Below are 15,768 nucleotides of genomic sequence, written 5' to 3'. Positions count from 1 at the left end.
TCTACTAAGAAATACAAAAAACTAGCCGGGCGAGGTGGCAGGTGCCTGTAGTCCCAGCTACTCGGGAGGCTGAGGCCGGAGAATGGCGTGAACCCGGGAGGCGGAGCTTGCAGTGAGCTGAGATCCGGCCACTGCACTCCAGCCTGGGCTACAGAGCGAGACTCCGTCTCAAAAAAAAAAAAATAAAAAAAATAAGCTTAGTGTCTCCTTTTAAGAAAATACTTCAGAAAGCCCAGTAAACAAGAGTCACAAATATATGTACTTCACAAACACAGGCTGGAGGGGTCCCAAGGGAGCCAAGCTTCACCCCCCCACCCCCATAATGACCTTGGCACAGCAGCTGAGACAGTCTACACAGCCAGCCAGCCAAAGAGCAAACCCTCTGCTGGGGCACAGTAGCCTTCCTCAGCGCACCACCCGAACACCCCAGCACCCAGCCGCACAACCCAGCACTGGCCACAGCAGGGCACGAGTCACACTGCAGGGTAGTTCACAAGAAAAAGGCTGCCTATTGCACCTCATACCTCCAGGCCTGGGGGCACAGGATCAAAGGCCTTCTACTGGGATGACCTGGCCTCGTGAAACTTCCATGTCCCTAGGATGTGGCTTATGAGACAGCAGAATAAGATGCAGACCCTGGGGAAAGGCATCTGAGAGTCTCAGTGCAGCCGGGGCACAGCAGACCAACTGGCCTGGCCTGTTACCTCCCGGGGGCCCTCGGAGCTCAAGGTTCTGAAACAAGGACCACCTGATGCTGGGCCTAGGGGTACACACACACAGTCTTACACCTGAGTCACCATCCTAGTAAAGAACAGCGTAAAACCAGGCAAAATTTCCAGGAATTTATTGGAAACACAATACAAATTAGTTAGTAGATGGCATCTTCTTACAGACAGACAGTCCACACTGCGGTATCATGCTCAGAACAAATTATCCTGGGGAAACACTCATGAGCATGGGTGTGTGCTCTGCGTTAGCTTCCGTGGCAGGGAAAATCAGAGACATGGTGCAGAGGAACAGGAGGGGTGGACAGAAAACTGGGACATGGCCTTCCTGGGGGGAATGGTGAGGAGGGGCTGCTAACTGGGTAAATTCCCCCAAAGGAAAACAGGGACAACAGTAAAGAATAAAGGCTTCCGCCTCCCTCCCCAAAACCGTTTCCTCCATGGCAGAGTAAAACAGAATCTCCAAACACCCACGGGGCAGCTCCTCCGCCTCCCCTCGCCAGGGACTTAGGACAGCAGTGGGGCACGAACACCAGGCTCAGACATGACACCGAGTGCACCGAGGCCACGCACAGCCCCACCTGCTTGCCCTCAGCCCGCTGTTCTGCTCTGCTCTGAGTGGCAGGGGACTGACCTGGTGGGTTGCCTGTCCCAGGCTCCCAGGGCAGCTGCTTCCAACTGGGCTTCACTATTGTGAGGCACTTACAGGATTCTGGAGGCCAAGAGGAGGGGAGAGGCCGGGGCCCCCTCTCTCTGCCTGGGGAAATGTTTCTGACAAGAACCATGGCTTCTCAAGGCTCCAGCTCCCACCAGACAGGTCCGCGGTATGGCAGGTCCCCCAGTGGCCTTGGCCCCAGGCTCTGGTGACGCGTCCTCCCATGGTGCCCAGCCAGTTTCAGGATGGGGGCAGCTTGCTGTTGCTGTTCCCACCTCTGGGTTGCCCCTCACTCCCCTGTTTTGCCTCTCAGCTTTTCTTGTTTTGTGTTAAACAAATCTCTGGATGAAAACCACCATTTGAAATCCATTTTCCTGGGTGGGCCCTGAGCGATGGAAACTGAGCTGTGCACAAGGGGAATTGTGAAGGACAGGCTGAAACCTTCCGACAACACCCTCCAGCCAGCCCTCCTCTCTTGTGCACCTTTAAGAAGTGAAGGGTGGGCAGGCGATGACTGAGCCAGAGGGGGAGATGCCCTGCAGAGCCTGTGTCCTCACCCCAGGGGCATGTCTGCTGGGGGCTGAGCAGACAGTCTCTGCACGTCCACCCATGTGCTCACTGAACCACAGTGACATGCCACTGACACACAGCAGCGACACCGTGGCCCCAGAAAGGGACGGGGTGGTTGGGAAACCCTCTCAGCACCAAATGCTTCCCACAGCAAAGGCACGGACTAGAGGCGCCTTAGCATCCTTCCTCCACTGCCTGGGGGAGTCTGTCAGAACCAGGGGGCAGTTTCCAGAGACAAAGGGGGAGCCTGAATCTCAGTCAATATAACCCTCCTAGGATGATGGGACTGCAGAACCATGAACTTTACTTACAAGAGGAAGGAAAAGCCTGCTTGGCACATGTAGCTCGAACAAGCTGTGCTTTTCCCAAAGCCAAATTTCAACTGGGTAGACAGGAGGGGCCTCCCTTCTCCTGCTTCAGACCTGGCCTGACTCCTGTCTCCAAATCTCTTGGGCCTGGGTGAGAGGGCCTCTCCCAAAAGGCAGAGCAGCTGAGTCATGGGTAGTTAATTGTTTCCAGAATCTGCAGTCATCACTTAACAGGGGTTCAGAAAGAAAGTGAAAGGGTGAGGGAAGCATTTCCCTTTCTGAGTCCAAGTACAACAATAAATCCAGAGCAGGGCACAGACAGACAACTTTCCTGTGTCTTTTTCTTTAGGGAAGAAACATCCCACATGGTGCGGCACTTGGAGAGCAAAGACCTCCTCCCAGGTCTCTGGTGAAGGGACCCGTCAATGGGAACCCTGAGAACACCTGCCTGCCACCTCTACCTATCTCACCAAACGCTTCTGACACAGGCCCCACCCTCGGGGCCCCAAGCCAAGACCCAGTACAGCTCCAAGAGTGGGTGGTGGTAGAAACATCCCATGATCGCCCTTGCAGAAGCCTGAGATGAGAACCAACTCCTCCTGAGAAAAGCAGCTGAGATGTCTGCAAAACCGCCCTCCACCTCACACACCACGCTCTCTCTGCCAAGCGGAGCCCAGCCTCCGAGGACACAGACATCTAGAGCATCATTACCCTTACTGTGTTACCTCGTTCTTCCCAGGGGGTCAATTCAATTGTAGCCACTCTGTCTTGCAACAAGTTGGCTATCTGGGCCTCTCATACCTGCTATCCAGCTGTCTCCCAGTCACCCCATAGATGGCTGGGAGGTCAGACTCCAGTTGTCTTTCATGGGACTGTGACCCTGTGCCCCATGGCCTATGCCTACAAACAGAGGGCAGGGGAGTTGCCAGCCTCACATCTGCCCAGGGAGTTCATCGGGCGCTGAGCTGTTCCTATCCTTGCAGTTGCCAGCACAGAGCAGCTGAGTGGCCAACTGTGATGCCACCAAGGGCTGGTACCGAGGGCAGGTGGGAAACGCCAAGAGCCCAAGCCAGAGGAACAGACAGGTCCCTGGGGCCTAGGTCACATGTGCTCACAGGATGTTGGGCTGGAGGGGTGGGGTCATGGGGTTGGCCATACAGACTCATACCCACAAACACAGTTCTCTCACTCCACGCCCCTGGGCCAAACAGAGTCTGTCTGCTTAAAATGAAACTAGGTCATTTGTGGCCTGCTGAAGGACCCACCTGGCAGCAGTTCTTCATCAGCTGGTGTGGCTGCAAGGGAACAGGGCAGTAAGCAAATGGCTCGTCACAGTGATACACATGCTTGGCACTTTTAACACCTGCTCTTGCTGGAGCTGTCTGGGACCAAGCAGAGCTGGGCAGAACACCAGCTTCTCTCCAACTACAAAACACAGATGATGAGTTTACAGGCTTATCTTTTGTCAGAACCTCAGGCAACTCTGTTCCTTGGACGAGTAGGAGGGAGGGTCACATATAGGAATGCCGGGGGCAAACAGCAGATTCCCCCATTTCAAAAAAAAAAAAAAAGTATGAAGCCTATGGAGAAAAAGCTGAGTGACGGTAACGGCAAGGACAGGGAAATACCATGAACCTCATAAACACTGGCACATTTCTTAAGAAAAATCCACTCAGAAAGATGCCATGGCCCTCCTGTACATATTTAGTAACTATACAGCATAAGACCGAGCTGAGCGGACACATGCAGGGTGACAGCGGCTCTGAGCTTGCAGCAGCCCCACTGCCAAGTGACCGCTGTTGCTGGGAGGGGCGCAGGGTGCTGCAGAAGGGAGGAGGTGGAGGGGTTCCCTCAGCCCCTCACTTCTCAGCAGGTCTCGCTCTGTAACAGCGAGGTCTCTGACAAGAAAGCGAAGTGCTGCTGATCCACACGTGGAGACACAGGATTTGGAACGTGCACTCCCACAGTTCCTTCCCCGCCCCATTGCGTCTCCATGGATGCACGCAGAGGTCTCCCACTGAAATGTACTGGGAGTGGGGCTGCCTCCTTCCCAGGCACGACTGTGAACATCAGCAGGACAGTGCAGCAAGTCTTGGATTGTAGAATGAATCAGGGAAAGCTCAGTCTGACACACAGCACGTGAGTTCTAGAAAAGGGAAGAAACAGGGTGAAGGTTAAACAAGTCTTGATGGTGGAGGCAAGATGAAAGGGAGGATGGACTCAGCCCTCCCAACATCACAACCTTCAGGGAAAGGAGGTTTAGCAGTAGGTCAAAGAAAATCTCATGACTAGGCCAGGTGTGGTGGCTCACACCCATAATCCCAGCACTTTGGGAGGCCGAGTGGATGGCTTGAGGCCAGAAGTTCAAGACAGTCTGGACAACATAGCAACACTCTGTCTCTACAAAAATAAAAATGAAAAATTAGCTGGGTGTGGTGGTGCATGCCAGCTACTCAGGAGGTCAGCTACTGACCAGTAGTCCCAGCTACTCTGGAGGCTGAGGTGGGAGGAATGCTTGAGCTCACAAAGCCAAGGCTGCAGTGCGCTGTGATCGCACCACTGCACTCCAGCCCAGGTGACAGAGCAAGACCCTGTCTGGGAAAAAAAAAAAAAAAAAAAGGCTCACAACGTAGTTTAACGCTGGATCAAAGGGAAAGTTTAATTAAAGCCAATAAAATATATAATTGATACTGAAGGATGGAAAGATCTTAAAAGCTAGGTTTTGAATAGGCGGGTTTAGTGGTCACTGGAAAGGTGCTACAGTACACCAGGCAAGAGAAGAGACTCATGGAACTTCCCTGACGGATACTAAGGAATGGGGAACAGAGTTGGCTGGGAGGAGGCACGATCTCATCTGAGCTCATCATAATTAATCATAATGATGTGGGCACCCAGAGGCTATGAACACATTTCTTGTAGGAGGGGAGTGAACCTCACTCTCCTACAGTGTCAGGAACTATTCCTATGCCCCTCACTCCCACCCCCTCCACTTCAACTCTGACCATCTGGAGACTACAGTAGAAACAAGTAAATGAAAAAGCAGAAGTGGCCTGCAAACCACATCACCACCGTGTTGTATTACTCAGAAAGTTGTGAAAGCTTTTACTTAGTTATTAGGAAAGTGGCTAGGAGGGGTTGTTTGCTGAGAAGAGGTAAGATGCTCAGATATTCTCTGCCCCAGGCACACCACCCTGCAGCCAGGAAATGACCCAGCAATGCTCACCTTCACAGCCTCAGGGCATGCCGAGGAAGGGGCTGCAGGATGGAGCAGAGCTGTGCTTTCACTTCATGAGCTTTTCTAGGATAGGGAAGATATATGTACCCAACTTGGTATTTGATATGAGCTCAGCAAATATGTGTTAAATAAAGGCCCAGATAAATTCAGTTTAGGAATCAGGCTAACCTTGCTTTATTGAACACACTGTAGGTTATGTAACTGTCTTATTTAACCTTCAGCAGAATCTTGGGAGTGTCAGAGACGTTAAGAACTTGCTCAAGGTCATAGTAAGCTGAGGAGTCAAGGTTTGACTTTATATCTTAATATGGGTCAAGTTTTTCCTACTACACCAAGCTGCTCATTCTCCATCCAGCCTAGTGTTCTGCTAACAGCCCAGTAAGAGCATCCTGACCTCCTCAGTGTCTAAATGGAAGGTTATGTATGTGTCAGCGTCCCCTAGGAGCTACTCTCTCTTTTTGTATTTAGTGGATCAGGAGCTCTGTCATTCATCTGTCTAAACCCTTATGGAATTAAATCACCTATCAAAAGAGCTGCTTTTAATAGTTTCCCAAGTTTCTAGCCCGCCATGGAAAATTGTGTTTTTATTTGTGCCAATCTTGCCTGCTGCAGTTTCAGAGACAACCCTCTTCTCCTAGCATCTCAGGTTCTGGTGCCCAGGCTCCAATCTGCCTTCTCCACCGTGGCCACAGTTTTCAGTTGAGACAGGCCACCTCTCTATATTCTAGGCTGAAGAATCCCAGTACTCACCACCTGCCCTTATAAGGTTATCACTTCACTCTCCTCTGCTCAGAGCTTCCCCAGATCCTCTGCATTTCCTTGAAGCAGGAACAAGAGCCAGATACAGAGACTCAGCACAGTAGCACAGGCAGAGAGCCCCAGGAAAGGTCTGTATTAATTCTCAGTCTCCTTCCTAGACCATGATGTAGCCCAAATCGTTTCTCTTTTTGTTTATTTATTCTCAAATGTGTTAACCTATATTTGCCACTGTGGTATGTACTCACCCTGACTGACAGGCACTTATTTGGTTTTTTTGGGTTTTTTTTGCAAAATTTTCCCTAATGGTTTGACTACTCAGAAGTACTTGAAGTCCATGGACTTGGAGATTCTGCACTTGAATCAACCAGTCCAATGAAAACAGCCTAGCCAGCTAGTTGCTGCCTTCTGAGTTAGTTTCCTTCCCTTCTGAAAATCAGAGAAGAAACCATCATCAGAATTTTAGAGGCTAGAAAGCAGATAAATGAGTGAAAACAGACTATGCACTCAAGACAGACAGACTTGAAGTTTCAGTGTGGAAGGCTGAGGACCCAATTTGTCCAGAGAACCCCAAAGGGCTCATGAAATGATACCGGGTACCTCTGGAAGTGGGGGAGGGGACTGAAGCAAGGAAGAGGAGTTAAAGGCTCTTTGAGAAGCAGCTGGATCGCAAGAAGCTCTGTCGACTCCACACCACCAGGCAACTGGCTATATCCCACCAGTCGGGACATTTATTCTCTGAAGAGGACAAAAACAAGTTTCAGGCCTAGGGGGCACTAGGTACCATGCACAGCTAAGGACAAGGCTACAACTCTAACATAGAGAGATCAAGTGAACCTATATCCACTGAATGGTGAGCCTCCAGCCTTCTTCCCATGAAGCTCTCAGAATGCAGGTAACAAACCTTTATCCTCTGGGGAACAGATAGGAAGAAACCTCTCTGGGGAATCTGACAAGCCCACAATAAAATACCTAAAGAAACTGACATTTATGGTCCAAACACCAGGCCAACCTGATCACCCTACAGTGAACTGCACTACAGGTTCTGCCAAGAACAGGCACAGAGGTTTCACTCTGATTTTTAGTCTCCTACTTATAAACATTATTTGACAACAAAGGTCACCAGGGGAAAAGAAAAAAAAAAAACAAACCCTCTAACACAAGTGTTAGAGACCAAATAACAAATAATCAACAGAAGAATACAAATTGGAAGAAACAGAGAGAAGAAATAGAGAAGAAAACTTAAAAAACAAAAAACACGGCCGGGTGCGGTGGCTCACGCCTGTAATCCCAGCACTTTGGGAGGCCAAGGCAGGCAGACCACGAGGTCAAGAGATCAAGACCAGCCTGGTCAACATAGTGAAACCCCGTCTCTACTAAAAATACAAAAATTAGCTAGGCGTGGTGGCACGTGCCTATAATCCCAGCTACTCAGGAGGCTGAGGCCCGGGAATCACTTGAACCCAGGAGGCGGAGGTTGCAGTGAGCCAAGATTATGCCACTGCGCTCCAGCCTGGTGACAGAGTGAGACTCCATCTCAAAATAAATAAATAAATAAATAAAATAAAAATAAAAAGCCACTATCATTAATATCCTCAGAGAAGAAAAGATCTGTGAAAGATATGTATCTATGAAACATAAATAGTATGTTATTTTTTCTTAACTGAGAGAAACAGGAGGGGGAAGCACATAGAAGGATTGAGGAGTTCTGCTTCCTATCATGGTAGGCTAATTTGCCTAATTCTCCAGCCAGTAACAGTGATAAACTCTGGACAAAATATAAAGAACAACTGTTTGAGGCCAGGTGTGGTGACTCATGCCTGTAATCCCAGCACTTTGGGAGGTTGAGGTGGGAGGATCACTTGAGGTCAGGAGTTCAAGACCAGCCTGGCTAACACGACGAAACCCGGTTTCTACTAAAAATACAAAAATCAGCCAGGCATGGTGATGGCCACCCAAAATTCTAGCTACTTGGGAGGCTGAGGCAGGAGAATTGTTTGAACCCAGGAGGCGGAGGTTGCAGTGAGCCGAGATCATGCCACTGCACTCCAGCACGGGTGACAGAGCGAGACTCTGTCTCAAAAATACAATACAATACATTTTTTAAAAAAGAACAACTGTTTGAAAGTACTAGAGAGCAACCAAAATCAGGTAAAAATTGGAGGGGCTATGAACCTAGAAAAAAGTGAGACAAGGTAAGAAAAAGTGAGACAAGGTGAGAGCCACTCTTAAGTATCTTTGCCTGTGAGCACGTTCATGCAGTATGAGGTGAATATATTTCAGGCAGAAAGCTGCAGTCTACTGGGCTGAGGAACCAGAAGTCAGTTTCAAGCAGCCAATACAGCTGGAAACTGAGGGAAGAGATCTTACAGAGGAAGGAGACACAGAAGGGGGAGCCCTCAAATCTACATACAAACTCCCCTCACATTATTTGCTTATTTCTGAACTATGCAAGTACAGGGTGAGATTCCCAGGAGTCCAATGGAAAACATCAGCTAGAAGGCTCAAAGAGCTGAGCAGTGACTTCAGGAGCTGTCCAGTGCTGCAAAGACAGAATTTGGAGTTCAAATTCTGTGAAGTTAAAGGAGCCTGGTAAACAACTTGGTCTTTCCACTGAAATCCCATGGGAATAAGGACAAAATTGAAATAGGTGAGGCTTAATAAAGCTTTAAACCAAACCTCCAATGTAAGTCCTTTCTACAACAAAATTTACCACTCTGCAAAGGAAAATAACAGAATCCTGAGTCTTTATAACTCATCATTCACACTGACCCAGTATGCATTTAAAAATGATTGGACATAGCCAAGTGCAGTGGCTCATGCCTGTAATCCCAGCACTTTGGGAGGCCGAGGTGGGTGGATCACCTGAGGTCAAGAGTTCGAGACCAGCCTGGCCAACATGGTGAGACCCCATCTCTACTAAAAGCACAAAATTAGCCAGGCATGGTGGCGCATGCCTGTAATCCCAGCTACTCAGGAGGCAAGGCTGGAAAATCGCTTGAACCTGGGAGGCAGAGGCTGCAGTGAGCTGAGATTGCGCTATTGCACTCCAGCCTGGGCGACAAGAATGAAACTCTGTCTCAATTAAAAAAAAAAACAAAAAAAACAAAAAACAGATTAGACATGAGAAACAAGAAAATGCAACCCATAATCAAAAGAAAAAACAGTCCCTAGATTAATGGATAATTCAGATGTTAGAATTCGTAGCTATGGACTTAAAATATTTACTATAAATATGCTAAAGAATCTATAGAAAAAGATAGGCATAACAGGTGACAAGGTAGGGAATTTTAGAAGTATAAAATAACTAAATGGAAATCTGAAAACTGAAAAATACAAAATCTAAAATGAAAAATGTGTTGGATGGGACTAATAGCAGCTTTGATACTGTAGAAGAAGTAATCAGTCAACCTGATGACAGAACTCTAAAAATCATCCAAAATGACAGAGTACACACTGTATGACTGCATTTATATATAATTCTAGAAAACAGGCCAGGCACGGTGGCTCATGCCTGTAATCCCAGCACTTTGGGAGACCAAGGCAGGTAGATCACGAGGTCAGGAGGTGGAGACCATCCTGGTCAATACGGTGAAACCTTGTCTCTACTAAAATACAAAAAAAAAAAAAAAAATTAACTGGGTGTGGTGGCACATGCCTGTAGTCCCAGATGCTCGAGAGGCCGAGGCTGGGGAATCGCTTGAACCTGGGAGGCAGAGTTTTCAGTGAGCCGAGATCACGCCACTTCACTCCAGCCTGGCGACAGAGGGAGACTCCGTCTCAACAAAACAAAACAAAACAAAACCTAATTCTAGAAAATGTAAATGAACCTATAGTGGCAAAAAACACATCAGTGGTCACCTGGGGGTGAGGTGGGGGAGATGGGGAGGGCAGGTGGAAGGATTATAATGGGGTGCAAGAAAACTGTTGAGGGTGATGATTAAGCTTATTATTTTGATTGTGGTGATGGTTTCCTGCTGTATATATTTCAAAACTTATTAAATTGTTTATTTTAATAATATACAGTTTACCAAATGACAATGATATCTTAATAAAGCTATTAAAATGGTAATGAAAAATGGCTTTGTAGGTAGGATATAAACAAGCTCTGTGGGAGTTACATAATAACTGGTTACATGTTGGTCAAAGAGAGAGATTCTGTTTTCTGAGGCCTGCTCTTGAGGCTTTAAGTGCCCCAACAGTGTAACAAGCACTATGGGAGTTATCAGTCAGGAATTTCCCTTGTGCTTGTTAGACTGTTGGGGCCCCTCAGAGCTTCAAGAGCAGGCCTCAGAAAGCAGAATCTCTCTCCCTGACCTTCTCCTGCCCCCTTTCACCTGTTCCTTTTTCTCCCCAAGGCAGACCTTAGAAACCAAAAACATATGCTAGTCTTCCACACCCCCACCCCTGTGCCTTTCTGTCTTGGAGCTCTGACCTACCTTGTCTTATGTTGGCCAAAAGACCCTCGTTTCAGAAGGGATCCTGCCCCCCAGAGGAAGGAATGCTATGCAGAGAGGTCAAGAAGAATTTGAATAGAAGGCCAGGTGCAGTGGCTCATGCCTGTAATCCCAGCCCTTTGGGAGGCTGACGCAGGCAGATCACCTGAGGTCAGGAGTTTCAGACCAGCCTGGCCAACACGGTGAGATCCCGTCTCTACTAAAAATACAAAAATTAGCTGGGCATGGTGGCATGCACCTGTGGTCCTAGCTACACGGGAGGCTGACAGGAGAATCGCTTGAACCCGGGAGACAGAGGTTGCAGTCACCTGAGATCATGCCACTGCACTCCAGCCTAGGTGAGAGAGTGAGACTCCATCTCAAAAAAAAAAAAAAAAAAAAAAGAAGAACCTGAACAGACAAGGCTTGCTGCGTGTCCCCCCTCAGTCCATTTGTATTAGATCATACCATTTTTGTCCAATCGCATTTCTACATGGTTGTTAATCGTGTCTACCCAATGAAGTCTCCATAAAAGGCCCAAGTGGGCAGAGTTTGGAGAGCTGCTGGAGAGCTGAATGTATGGAGATTCTGGGAGGGTGGCGTGCCTGGAGAGGGCATGGAAGGTGCATACCTCTTCTCACATGCCTTGCCCTATGCATCTCTGCGTCTGTATTTGTCATAATATCCTTCATAATAGATGGGTAAACATGTTTCTCCTGTTCTAGGATCTACTCTAGCACATTAATTGAACCCAAGGAGGGGGTTGTAGAATTCCTGATTTGTAGCCAGCCGGTCAGAATCACAGGAAAAACAGCCTGGGGCTTGTGACCGGCACTGGAAGTCAGGTGGCAGCCTTATGGAACTGGAGGAGCCCTCAGTCTATAGGTTCTAACACTCTCCAGGTAGACAGTGTCAGAATTGAATTGGAGGACACCTAGCTTATGTCTGCTGCAAAACTGATTGCTTGCTTGGTGTGTGGGGGAAAATCCCCACACATTTGGTCACAGAAGTCTTCTGTGTCAATTGTTGTTCAGTGAGAGGACAGAAAATAAGCAACTGCTCTGAGTGTGTTTTTCCCCTTAATAGGATTTTTAAAAATCTGTGCTCTAACAACATCTGCTGGCTTTAGAGATGCTGTAAGAATCATTCTATTTCAAGTTTAATAAAACCAGAAAAAAGTTTGTTAAAAAACCTAAAAGCCACGGAAAAATAGAGAAAACTGGTGTCACCATATTAAAATCAGACAAAGATTTCAAGACAAGGAGTATTAACAGAGATAAAGAGGACCATTTCAAAAGGACATAAAAATCCTAAATATAAATATACCCAATAACAGAATTTTTCAATACCTGAAGCAAAAGTTGACAAACTAAAGGGATAAACAGATACATCTGGTTGGCATATAAAGTTAAGAAATTCTCAGCTGGGTGCAGTGGCTCACGTCTGTAATCCCAGTACTTTGGGAGGCCAAGGTAGGAGAATGGCTTAAGTCTGGGAAATCGAGACCAGCTTGGGCAACACAGCGAGATCCCCTACCTCCATCTCTGTAAAAATAAATTTTAAAAACTATTTTTAAAAAAGGTTGAGAAAGTCTCCTAGAAAGTAGAATAAAAAGACAGAGATGATAGGCTAGAGAGAAACAATAAGAAAATCAGAGGGCCAGTCCAGGAGGTCCAAACAATATCCTACCCCTTTTTTCCTGCTGAATGTTCAGTCCCAGATGACTTAAATGTGGTCAGCCCTATTTTCCCAAACACTTACTCTTGGTCTTGCTCACTGGCTGTCCTAGAGGGGCTCACTCAGTTAAGCTGGAATCAGTACATTACAGAAAGGGTCTTCTTAGGTCTCTTCTTTGAGAATCTCCATCTAACAAAGTTAACTTCAAGTCTGCACCTTGGTTTCACATTAATCACTTTTCATACTCATTTATATGTCATCACTTTTCATATTCACTTATATGTAAATAGTTGCTGATAAAAATAAATATCTGGCTGATAGAGGAAAATGCATAGATTATAACTCAGATGTTTTCCGAGCTTAAAGAGTGCTCAGTCATTTGAAAGGGAAAAGAGAAAACAGTGAAATAAAATAACAGTGAGCAGGGCTGAGAAGCTTTAAATGAACCCAGTGGAGGTTTCCAAATCAACTAGACTGTGACAAATTCTTCCATTTCCATTGCCCTGGGGGCTCTGCAGATTCACAAGGCTTCTCCTCACTTCTTCAAGAGGACCTGAACAGATTGCTCAGGGGGATGCCTAAATCAATCGGTTTCTGGGATTGTTCTTTACTTCCCTAGGGTGTCAAGAGACATTACCGTACTGATATCCCAATGGCTTTCTCAGACAGTTGTGCCCGCTCTTTTGATGGATGAGTCAAACCTCTTCTAAGTCAAATCCTCTTCTCAGATACCTAATCCCTTCCCTCTGCTGTCTCCTTCCCTTTCTTTTCGCAAACCTCTACTCCTCCTCCCAAAACATGTGAGATCTAGCTCTCAAGTCAGAGCTACACTTTCCTTCTCAGAGGTCACCTTCTATGGGTCACTGAGAATGGGGGAAGGGGAACAGAGGGTCAGGTTAGTTAGTTTACCTGCAGGTAAACAGAGACAATTATTGAGGAGGCAGTGAACCATGGACTGCTGTCACTCTTCTAGGACCTCCATACTGCTGAGAGGGTCTCAAGTCTAAGCCTCTTAGGGAGTCACACACTAGTGCTTCCCTCAGAGACATGATAGAAGTACTCTCTGGGAGAAGCTGTGATATGAGTAAACCCAGGAATGGTCCCCGGGGTGGCTAATTTGGCATCCTTCTAGAATATTCTAAAACACCAAGTTGTTGACTACTTATGCCTAATGCAATTGGATCTGTCTTCCTCATGGCTTCAGAGGTGGAGAGATCGTCTGCTGCCCTCAGACAATGCTTCAATAGTCCCCAAATCCTCTCAATACATAAGGTACTCCGCTATATTGCTTCCCATTCAGTAACCCTGGGGGCATAATAATCCTTTATGAAATATTTTTTTGAATCTTAAAGGTTTTAAAAATATATTTAACCAGGTTATGACACTACCCTTTGAGACAAGGAGAGCAGAGGTTAGTCTAGGGACACTTGAGTTCTTCCAGAGATAATGTTTTAAAAGATTTTTTTAAAACTGCAGTCTTTTGAAATGGCATGAGTTTTTGCCAGAAGGCAGCCTGGGCCTAAGCATGCCTAAGAGTACCATCAGCTGTCCCTGGCAGTCTATTTTTATTGGAATTTGTGAAGACAGCAGATGCATTCTCAGAGCTCACTCACTGGTACAATGGCTCTCACCACCACCCATTTCCCAGGGTTGGGATGCCAACAGTTAGAATTGTTGAATCACTGATTTCAGACTCAAGTCGGCAGAAGGACAATCTTCACACTCCAGATCATAATATTGTACTTACAGAGGCATCTACATTAGATACCCTCTTCATGGAAGTCTCAAAAATGGTATACTCAATGCAGAAAATAAATAGGAAATATAAACAGATCTATAGTGTACTCACGTGCCCTAGGGGAAATAAGCCAGAGGACAGCAAATTCAGAAGGGCTTTATTGTACAATTCATCACTTTCCTTGGCTCAGATGCCTTGACTCTGTCACACTGAAAACTCACCTCTCTTCTGAGCCTGTTGCTGACATGCTGAGTCCTGCTTCAGTACCCCTGGAACCAAAATCTATGTCATCTTGGAAAAAGGTTAAGAACACCTCCAACCAATGGTCTCTATCACTTCAGAAGAAGTCTTTCTCAAGGTCCCCATCTGATAAAGACTGAGATAGCAGGCAGTTGCCTTGTCCCTGTGCATTGGAATGGAAGATCTGCAGACTGAACAAAGCTCAAGTAGCTGTCACTGTGGGAAGAACCAAGGGCATCTTCTTTTTTTTTTTTTTTTGAGACGGAGTCTTGCTGTGTCACCCAGGCTGGAGTGCAGTGGCCGGATCTCAGCTCACTGCAAGCTCCGCCTCCCGGGTTTTACACCATTCTCCTGCCTCAGCCTCCGAGTAGCTGGGACTACAGGCGCCCGCCACCACGCCCGGCTAGTTTTTTTTTGTATTTTTAGTAGAGACGGGGTTTCACCATGTTAGCCAGGATGGTCTCGATCTCCTGACCTCGTGATCCACCCGCCTCGGCCTCCCAAAGTGCTGGGATTACAGGTTTGAGCCACCGCGCCCGGCCGCAAGGGCATCTTCTTAAGGGTCAGGAGAGGATGAGAGGCCTGTACAGCCCATCCGCCTTTCTTCTCTCCAGGATTCTTTCTGATTCAGCCTTCACTCTGAATAAGATTCTACTGTCTCAAGGTCAGGATGTTCTATCTCCTCTACTATAGGGTCTCTGATAGAGGAGCCCACAGGGAGCTAAGTGAGGTCTTTCCTATAAACCTAAACTCCTGCCTTTAATGCTCCTCAAAATAACTTAATCCAAGGGCAGTTCCTCTTTATAGATACTGGGGCCCTCTAATGTACAAATATCCATTGGAACATAACCATCTACCTTCAAGCAAATCCATAAGTCACATTTTGAAAATCATACTTTTAGGTAAGAAATAAATATAGTTATAAGGAAGGTACTGAAATATTATTTATATACAGCTCTCAGGACTATAAAAATGGTTGATATCTTAGAAATTTTCCAAATAAAACTTTAATAGAAGCTATTCTTTAAGGCAGAGATAGAATCTTAACACTTGATGAATACCTCCTATGAGTCAGAGACTATGCTGGGAAGGGATATAATTCGATTTAAATATATTTCACCTTTAGGTGATTCTGTGAATTTTATCTTCTTTCTTTTTTTCCTTTCTCTCTCTAACATTAATAATATAGCCCCTATGCCCCAACTTCCATAAAAATATAGTTCCTATACGTCCCAACTTTCATATTTGGTATATCGGCAGACGAGCTTTACACAGGCAGAAAATGACGGTGAAGGGGTTTTATTAAAAAGTGATGGCTTCAGCCAGGCACGGTGACTCATGCCTGTAATCCTAGCACTTTGGGAGGCTCAGGCGGGCAGATCACCTAAGGTCAGGAATTTGAGACACACCTGGCCAACATGGTGAAAG

General features: G+C 46.7%; 1 protein-coding gene across 10 annotated transcripts in view; it reads right to left on the bottom strand.

Moving 5' to 3' along the window:
• Positions 1-828: 828 nt before the first annotated feature.
• The window catches only part of MTA3 (metastasis associated 1 family member 3), a 267,138-nt gene continuing 252,198 nt past the window's right edge, over positions 829-15,768 (bottom strand). For 6 of the 10 annotated variants that reach the window (XM_017947467.3, XM_017947463.2, XM_017947464.2 and 3 more), the window contains 2 exons: positions 14,322-14,369; positions 829-4,404 (listed from right to left, as the gene is read on the bottom strand). In XM_017947467.3, the coding sequence (XP_017802956.1) occupies positions 4,379-4,404; positions 14,322-14,369 (74 nt within the window). In that variant the 3' untranslated portion in view covers positions 829-4,378. Of the gene's footprint in view, positions 4,405-5,481; positions 5,557-14,321; positions 14,370-15,768 lie in introns of all 10 variants that reach the window. The other 4 variants (XM_017947465.3, XM_003908565.5, XR_001894059.2 and 1 more) reach the window with 3 other exon arrangements.

This window comes from Papio anubis, chromosome 14, assembly GCF_008728515.1.
Source record: "Papio anubis isolate 15944 chromosome 14, Panubis1.0, whole genome shotgun sequence".
Lineage (NCBI taxonomy): Eukaryota > Metazoa > Chordata > Mammalia > Primates > Cercopithecidae > Papio > Papio anubis.
This window is presented reverse-complemented; position numbering and strand designations above follow the sequence as displayed.